Genomic DNA, 9,688 nt, shown 5'->3' with positions numbered 1-9,688 from the left:
GATAGTTCAACATATTGGCCTACACTGTAAATTGTAATAAGTTCACTTTACTTAAAAAAAGTGAGGAAACCGATTGCCTCAAAATTTCCAAGTAAAGTAGCTAATTCATTTTAAGGTGATATAGCTGAAAATAACTGTGTTTATACAACTCAGATAATGGCAGTAAACTTGAGTGAAGTTAACTCAAAATCATTAGTTAGGTTGACTATAAAATGCCAATTATGACTACTTAAACTTGTGAGTTATGTTAATTAAACAGTACTCGTGAAAATAAGTTATCCTTACAAGTTTTACAAGTTCACATTACTAGAAAAATATCAGGAAACCGATTGCCTTAATATGTTCAAGTAAGCTGAACTAAAAGTGATAAGCTATTGAAACTAAGAGACAACAGACAACAGTTTGAATGGAAAACAAAGTTTAATAATTAAATTTTTTTTGTTCTGAACACAAATACATGTAAAAAAAAAAAAAAAAGTTCCAGGCTCAGGTACACACTTACTAACCTTTTTTTATATTACATATTTTGTATGTAAAATAAGATCACTATTTCAACTGAATGCGCAACTGTAATCATGATGTTTAAGACAGCTCCCCCTGAAACCTGCTCAGAGCTTTCTGATTTAAATTCTTAGTGGATGAGTTTAGAACTGCACTATCAATAGATATATCTTTCAACATAGTATATTAAGTCTGAGATAACTGGCTAAAGAACCTGATGCTGGTAATAAGTATCACCACAATCATGTCAGCATTAACACAAAAGGAAAAAGAAAAGCTAAAAGGAAAGTAGTTTCTTCTCATGAACATACACCATTTAGTAAAACAATTTAGTAGTCTGAAAGGGCGATGAGGCTCCCTCCCACAAAAAAGGATCTAACAAGAAAAAAATATCACTTTTCCAATAAGGGTAAGGGATTCAATGTGACCCATAATGTCACGTCACATTCACATTGTGAACACATTCAGTCATTGCATCAGAAGATTTTTGAGTGATTGTATTTTTGGTTTTAGGGATTTATGTCCAAGTGTCCAAGCACCTTTTGGATGAGGTCAAAGGTGTACTTCAGTTGTTGGCATGTGGAAGATTTCCAAGGTCATCCATGACAATTCTTCCTTCCAAAATGATTGCAGTACCTGAAGACTGAAGCGCAGTGAGTCAGGGGAGGCCTGTCTGTCCTCAGGAACGATGGTCAGGATCCCAAGGGTGGGGGGGGGTGGGGGGGGGGGGGGGGGGGGGGGGGGAGTCCTAACAACAATAGCAGCAATAACACCAAAATTACATATCAGATGTCACCTTGAATTTCCACGACAGAAACACAAGACAGCCACTAAAAGTAGTGGTAGAGAAGTAACTAAAACTAAAGCTATCAAAGTAACATAAGGAGCAGAATTAAATAGAGTGAACATCCTGTGGTGTGGAATTAAAAAAATAGTGATAAAGACAACTTACAAAGCATGTCTTGAAGAAGTCTGTGTTCTCATCTCCAAGGATCACAGGAAGGCCACGGAGGACTGCCGTTCACGTCGCAGCAATATCTGTACTGACAAATGTCGAACACACATCACTTAATTAATAGCTCTGCACACACAATGGGGTTGAGTATTTTGTTCCCCACATGATAAAAAATGTGTTACTTTGTATCTGAGAAACTTACCTCTGGTGTGACTTGTTGCAGATACTTAAGTTTCTGGCCAACACTTCCCCCCTTGCTCTTGATAATCGTGTCTGTTTTTTGAGAAAAAAAACAGACAAATTATTATTCAAAGTAGAGATTTATACATCTTAAAACATGTTTGGAGGGAATCTTTCTCATGACTGAATCGTCACTGACACTATGTTCATGAGAATTTGCTGAATGGCATGGAGTGAGGCTAAATTATGCTCAAGTTGATGCTATAAATGATCCAAATTTTTGATTTGAGCTTCTGCCTCATTTTTGTCTTGCTTTGTAGGATCACTAGAAAAATCTTCAACTTCATGTACATCTTGTGACATGCCTGGATCTGAATCAGGTGTGCTGGCAATGTCAGGCTTCAGCCGCTTCTGACAGGGAAGCCAGTCTTGAATAATAGTTTAGCCCTCTTTTCAGAAAAAAAACAAGCAGTACTTACACGTCCAAGGCATTCTGTCTTCAGAAAAAAAAACCTGCAAAAGAAACAACAAAATCAATCAGTTAAACTGTAACTAACTCATAGCACAAACTATTAGAACTGTACATGATATAAAAAAAACTAAACTTATCAACCAGCCCTGTGTCTGTGGCTCTCTCTCGCACATGCACACAAACACACAAACACAGGCACATGGACATGTCATAAACAAAACAAACGTGCTAAATCGCGCTAACCCCCCCCCCCCCCCCCCCCCCCCCCCGCCCCAACTTCACCGTCTCACCGTCCGTCCGTCCGTCCGACCGACGGGGGAGGGGGGGGCTTTTTCAACCGTTAATAAGCACGCTGTGTCTGCTGAAACCCCAGTAAATCCCTAAATGTTAACGTTACACTATCCTAGTAACTTCACATAAAGAGCTAGTTAGCTTTAGCTTTCACATGACTGCAAAGGACCAACTGGCAGCAACAACAAAAAAGAAACAAACTGAACTCACAGATAAATTATATGATAAGAATAATGACTACAAGTTTGCTCCATACAAAACCAGTGAAACTTACCGTGTCTCTAGCTCTATGGTCTCTAGCTGCAGCAGCCGCCTTGTTGTTGTTGACGGTTTACCGGGCGCTTCATTCAAAGCATGTCGTCACTCGTCAGTGGGCAACTGCGCATGTGCGTTCGACGAGAGCTGCCGAATGCTGCCGAGTTGCTGCTGGTGATGCAGATGGGTCTTGCTCACTCAAACCTCTAAGTACAGGTTACTTGCAGCTGATGAGTTTGATTACTTGCCTCAGCAGAAAGTTGTCTTTACTAAGTAAAAGTGAGGATAGTCAACAGAGTAAGCTGAAATTAGTTAAGGTCACTTTTCTTTTTAAGTGAGATATACAATTACATTTTACAGTGTATTGCCATAATCCCTATATAGTTTTAGCAGTAGGTTCGTTACGTTTTAATCCTTTAATTGTCGGTGCAAGCTATTTTTAGAACGGCGGAGCAGAGCTGCGAGCTGCTCAGAGCTACGCTACGGAGGCTCATGGGATTTCTTGGTTTCCCTCATCAAACTCATCAAATACACAATCCAACAACTCCAAAACACTCTGGTGGACAAGTTGTGACCTGCACATTCACCACGCTATGAGATAATAGCAGAACGTTACCAGACAGAGTTGTTTTTGAGGTAAATTCATGCAAAACTGCTGATGCGCAATCCCATCTGGGGCAGTTTTTCGGCAAGCAGTCTCTGATTTTGCCTCAAAAACAACTCTAGCTTTTAACCGGCAATTAAAGGTAACGAACCTACTGCTATGATAGGGAATATGGCAATGGGCCAATTTGCCAAAATGTTGAACTATCCCTTTAAAACTAACCTCTTTGCACGAGCCTTTAACTGACTCATTAGATACCCTTCCTCTTATTAGTATAGTTTCTAATTTTACTTCTTCATCTTGAGTGCCCCAGTCTGTTTTTATGTTGCCTTGACTCTTGTATACTCCAGTGAATTTCCTTAAATTCAGCCTATTTCTGGCCACAGATTACATCTACACCTCGTGAGGTAAGTGTGTAGAAAGGTGAGTCAGGACTTCCCAGAGTCGACTCACATTCAGCGATACCATGGAAGCAGAAACAAAAAAACAAGAAACAAACCAGAGGCAGAATTTAATCAGTAATCAGAGGAGGGAGGGAGGGAGGGAGGGACCAATAAAACCAACTGTTTATTCTGCTGTGACCTATGACACTTTACTCTCTTAGAGCTTTTTTTTATTTTATTTAACCAGCCTGCTATTTGTTTCGGTTTAGACTAGAGTAGCTTCACACAGCTGCTGCAGTTTTTTTCTTTTCCTTTTTCTTTTAAATCTGTTGTTGTTCTATCACAGTTCAAAGAGCAGGAGTTTGTGATGTTGAGCTTTTGTCAGTCCCAGCGCTCAGAGTCCAATCACGAAGCGCTGGGAAGAAAAAGTAAAGAATGCAACAAAGCAGCCAGAGTCAAAAGCCCCCACACTGAAACACTCGCAGTTTGGCAACGACTCGTCTGCTGCTCTCGAACTTCTGCTCAATTCTGAAAACTCCCATGCAGTTGCCCAACATCAAGAGGTGCTGATGCAACATCCAGAGCCAACACATCGGTACAGGCTCGCTGGCTGGCTGCAAGGTATTACTTTCATTATTGATTTGCCTATGAATCATTAGCTGTATAAAACGTCCATCGTGATTTATTAAAAGCCGACGAGTCGACGATGACTCCAACTCGCTTGTTTTGTCTGAACAGCAGCTGAATACCAAAGGAAATCCAATTTGGCAAAACACAATTTCAACTCAAGGTCCATTTAATGTTCCAGCTTCTCTGGGGCTTTCTTTCTATTGCATTTCACAATCTTCTTCATAATCATCATCATCATCATCATCAACTTTGTTTGTTATCACATACCTGAAATTCTGTTTATGTTTCCCAACGAAGCTAAAGGGTCAAATGCTGACATCTGACAAAACATTACATCAAGTGAAAATGATGAGATCCAGATGAAAGCATTTGAATTAAAATAAGTAAGTGGATGTTGATTTAAAATGTAATTTAGCAAACACACTTAATCCCAGGCTGGGAATCATGATGGTTTATATACCTAAGGGATATTAAATCTACGAACAAAGAAGCTACTGATACAGATGTGATGGACAAAATACAAAACATCTGTCAGGAGGATAATGCAACACAGTTCACCAGTGTGACAAACTGCAGCCTCCAGATTCATCATCATAGAGTTGAATCAACAGCAAAAACTCCACATCACAGACTTCAGGAGTTTTATCAAGGTGTAGCTAAGAAAATGGCCTCTGAGTGTATTTTATTCAATCCATCCCTTCAACACTGTGTTGAGCTGTTTGGTGTTATTTGATTAAAGATTTGTTCATGTTTCCTTTACTTTACTTTACTTTATTTATTTATTTATCTATCACGACCACGCAAGTGGTATGGAGCACAAACAATAAAACAATACAAATAATCAGACATAGCAAGAGGCAGTGGGGGCTGTACATGCTTTGTACCTAATGCTGCGTTCCAGGCAGGCTTTTGAAACCGTAAATTACAGCTTCAAGTCACAACTTACGACTTTGTAGCGTTCCAGGCAACCCACTCGTGTTTTTCCGACCTGTTTTACCGGTGAAAGTCACTATAACGGCCACTCGTAACTTCCGACCCGTGAACTCGTACCAGATCGAACTGGTACAACTTCACAGGTCGGAAAAACACGAGTTACGAGTTTCCTTGAACGCACCATAACAGTCCTCGTCGCTACGTCACCACATTCACGGCGTTCCTTGGCTGCACACACAGCCCTGCATGCCGTTCTCTCTCCTCATTGGATAAAAACTGTAGGATACGATAAATGTTTTCTCTTCGGCTCAGAGCAGAGCAGAGGGACTGAGAGACCCGTGTTTCAGTCCAAACACTCTATGTAAGTGATTGCTGTTGGAAGATATAACTATTTAAGACTTATATTAACACAAATATATCACTTACTTCTGCTTTAAACAGAGGGAGAACACATTTCAGAAAAGCACCTAGCTCATAAATAACTTTTCTTTTATCAGACTGTAATAACAAAATTAGTTTAAACATAGATGGGCGACGAACATAGTATTTAGGGAGGTATTTTTCTCTTAGATATACAATACATGTGTTCTTGCATTCAAACAAAACATGGAACTCATCACCAATCTGGCCATCTTTGCATAGATCACATAACCTCCGACTTCTATCGAGTCCTTTATACCTTCCAATAACTTTTGGTATTCTTGTATTGTTTACTCTAAAGTGGCAAATGGCCTGTCTATACTTTTGATTTGAACACAATAAATACTTTTCTAACTTAAACTCTTGTTTAAACTCAATATAGATGTCACATGATGTCTTAAACTCTGCCAAGTTCACTTCTCCATGTCCGTACTAAGATATCAAACTCGTATCATATCAAAAATATCAAACATCATCATTGCACCCAGCATTATTTTGTTGCACGGTAAGGTTTTATGCTACTTTGCATTACTGTTCCTAGTATAGTGCAGTACCTCCCATGGTATTTTGTACTATGTGCCTAGCATTGTAGCATTGTAGCATTGTTACAGTTTTAAATTCTCTCCATTGGCTAAAGTAAGAAGAAATGATTTTAAGATTTTAACTTACTGTTTTTAAATACCTTAATGGTGCTTGCTTCCCTATACCCATCAGCTCAGGTTTCTTTTAGTTATTATAGTTTGACGCTGTGGAACTCTTTTCCTGTTGAACTCTGCTTGACTCCAACAATATCTTCCTTCAAATGTAGACCAAACACATATCTGTCCTCACAATCTTTCAATTATTTGTTTGTTTGCTATTTTTACACATTGGCTTTTGTTTTAATATGCACTTTACTTGTATTACCATCTTGCTTTTATCCTGAAGCACATTGAGTTTATGCTCGTCATAAGAAATGTGCAAAAGTTGACATTGACGTTGTTTCACCTAACATTGAAGCGTCGTTGTACTTAAAGGGATAGTTCAACATTTTGGAAAATTCACCTACTGCCATAACCCCTATAGGCATAGCAGTAGGTTCATTACCTTTAATTATCGGTGCATGTTGTTTTGAGATCAGCGGGGCAGAGACGTGAGCTGCTCAGTGAACACAATGGAGGTGAACGGTGCAGGTCCCCTGTCCCTCATCAAACTCATCAAATACACAATCCAACAACTCCAAAACTCTCTGGTGGACAAGTTGTGACCTGCACATTCACCACGCTATGAGATTATCATGTAACATTGCGAGAAGGAGTTGTTTTGGAGGTAAATGCGTAGTGCGAAGTAGAGTATTTGCTTCACGTATTGCAATGTTACATTAATCATACATGATTATTGGTGAATGTGCAGGTCACAACTTGTCCACCAGAGCGTTTTGGAGTTGTTGGATTGTGTATTTGATGAGTGTGTTCACTGAGCAGCTCACGTCTCTGCCCCACCGATCTCAAAACAACATGCACCGATAATTAAAGGTAACAAACCTACTGCTGTGACTATAGGGATTATGGTGAGAGGAGAATCTGACTAAATGTTGAACTATCCCTTTAATATTGTAGCATAACATAACATCAATGCTTTATGAATGGGATTGTTTCATGTTGATACCATCAGCTACACTAGCATCTCTGTGGGGTTGTACCTCGGACATGCTGCTTTGAAATAAACACCAGTTTACAGTAGAAACATTTGCTAAATTGCACCAAATGCAAAGCACAAGTTCTGAACCTGATTATTGGCACCAGACTTTGTGGATTTCCTGCCAGTAATTGATCTGACAACACTACAGATGTCAACAAGGAAGGTACCAAACTACACATCAATCCTATCAACATGTTTCAGACTTGATCAGCGGTGGATTAGATAAACGTCACCATCCATGGAGCCACAATGCATCAACATAAGCCTGATGATGATGAACAAACTGCTCATGTCACACAAAGGTCAAAGGTCAAAATACAGAACATGAACACGTCTCACCAGGTGGTTGTTGTCGTAGACGTCCTCCTTCCTCAGTGAGTCAAAATTGCTGCAACAGATGACACAAAAACAAAAAAAAACCCAAAACACATGAGTAACAAAACACATGTGATCCAACGTTTCTTCCTCATTCATGTCTCCACAAACAGCGTCGACCACAACATGTGTGTTTTAGTCATACACAGCCCCTCTACTTCTACATATTGTATTGTATGTGTGTGTGTGTGTGTGTGTGTGTGTGTGTGTCATGACATTGACAGTGTCTTACACAACCAGCGGGTCACTGATCTCATGCCGTAAAAGTGAAACTAACATGAAGCTCAAGCCTGCATTCATTCATCACCGTCATGGATGAGTCTACGCTGAATAAACTGGAACTAAGCCTTTAATCAATGTATGTAAACAGGAGATGTGCCCCTCATGCTGGTACAAACTGGTACAAGCTGTGGCTTTTTGTTGAAACCAAAACCACCACCACCCACCACCACTGCCACCGCTGTCGGCCATGATGAGCCCTCAGGAACCAAACCACGCTTCTCTTATGTGTAAACAGGCCGAAGACGGACTGTGATGATGAGTCAAGTCTCTGGAATATCTACTTCTAATTCAGACCATCGTCGAGCCAAAAACACTTAACAGTTGTCAAGTACAAATATAAACTTTAATTTGAGAGGAAATTCTTTGCTTTAGGGTTGCCAAAACCGAGGACAGCATGACTTTAAAAAGATAAAAGGATTTAAGATAAGATTCTGGCTTCAGATTGAGAGGGATGTCAGACATAAACACAAACTAGATGAAGGTAAAATCATGTTCAGTAGATCAACAATCATTAAAAACTCACTATTTTCTGAACTTCTGTAGGCTAAAGTCAATAATGTTCATTTAATCATGACGGTATAGAGGCTAATAATCATCTGCAGCCTCTACAACTTTCCCTTTTTCTGGCAGAAAACCAACAACTAGATTCCAAAACATTTTTTCGTCCTGGCTCCAGATTCAACAAAGATGTTGGCGAAAGAAAAATGAACGAGACCGGACGAACAAAAGGGAGCTTGTGTAACAAACAAACAAACAAAACCAGAGAGAGACACAACCAGAGCGTCTTGTTTTCATGTGTTTTTGGGACTCGTCCAGCCTTGATTGTAAGTAACCTACAGTTCATGTCACATTTTTCTTCGTAAAAAAGCGAGTTTCAAATCAGGCTTCAGGTCAGTGAACGCAACCACCACAAGTTCATTCAATGCATTGCACACACAGTACTACAGCTCATTGAGCATGGTTTCCCCTTATGAGTACTATCAGGTCTTTCTCAACAGCACCAAAAAATATTATAGAGGTGATTAAAATGTAGGCTACAGTTGCTTTACAGTCCCAATGTAAAACCATTATTTCTCCAGCTCTGTGTGGTTGGTGTCCCTCTCTGGAGACCACCTGGGGGGGGATGTTCATGTTGGCCTCCCTCCCTCCCTCCCTCCTCACACAGCTGAGCTCCTGATCCTGCTTTTCCTGCTGCAGTCAGTCTCACTCATGAAGCTCAACTTTTTTAGTCTCTACCACCACCAAGACACAGCTGAAAGCAAAACCAAAACCTCCACTTCTTCTCTTAAAACACATCAGCCAGGATTCATAAACTCTGCAGCTCAAGTATTGCCAATAATATGAATCGAAAACTGCACATTACAACAACTTGCCTCGGTTCCTGTATAGTCGCCTAATCGACTACTGCTACTATACTCACATGAGCTCCGGTCTGTGTTTGTGGATGAGGGCGCAGAAAGCCAGCCCGTCCCTGAAGGACGTAGTCATGTTGGTGATGGTCACATCCCGGTAGCCGTCGCACTGGATGCGGCACCACTGCTGCAGCGCCTTCACGGCCGCCATCCCTCCCTCCCCTCCGGTCGGTCGGAGCTCAGAGTCAGTCAGTCAGAGCCGACGGACCGACGCTGCTGCTGCTGCTGCTGCTGCTGCTGCTGGCTCTCTGCTGGAGCCGAGTGAGGAGCGCAGCGGCGCCGCAGTGGACTCACCGAGCTCCCCCCCTCCTCTCC

General features: G+C 40.8%; 1 protein-coding gene across 1 annotated transcript in view; it reads right to left on the bottom strand.

Moving 5' to 3' along the window:
• micall2b (mical-like 2b) overlaps positions 1-9,688 on the bottom strand; it is a 31,222-nt gene extending 21,534 nt beyond the window's left edge. Inside the window, exons 1-2 of the mRNA XM_083981017.1 lie at positions 9,382-9,688; positions 7,644-7,692 (exon numbers count right to left, since the gene is read on the bottom strand). Coding sequence (XP_083837143.1) covers positions 7,644-7,692; positions 9,382-9,524 — 192 coding nt within the window. The 5' untranslated portion in view covers positions 9,525-9,688. The remainder of the gene's footprint in view (positions 1-7,643; positions 7,693-9,381) is intronic.

The sequence above is a fragment of the Trachurus trachurus genome, assembly GCF_905171665.1.
Source record: "Trachurus trachurus genome assembly, chromosome: 1".
Lineage (NCBI taxonomy): Eukaryota > Metazoa > Chordata > Actinopteri > Carangiformes > Carangidae > Trachurus > Trachurus trachurus.
The sequence above is the reverse complement of the archived record's forward strand: the minus strand, read 5'-3'. Positions and strand labels throughout refer to the sequence as shown.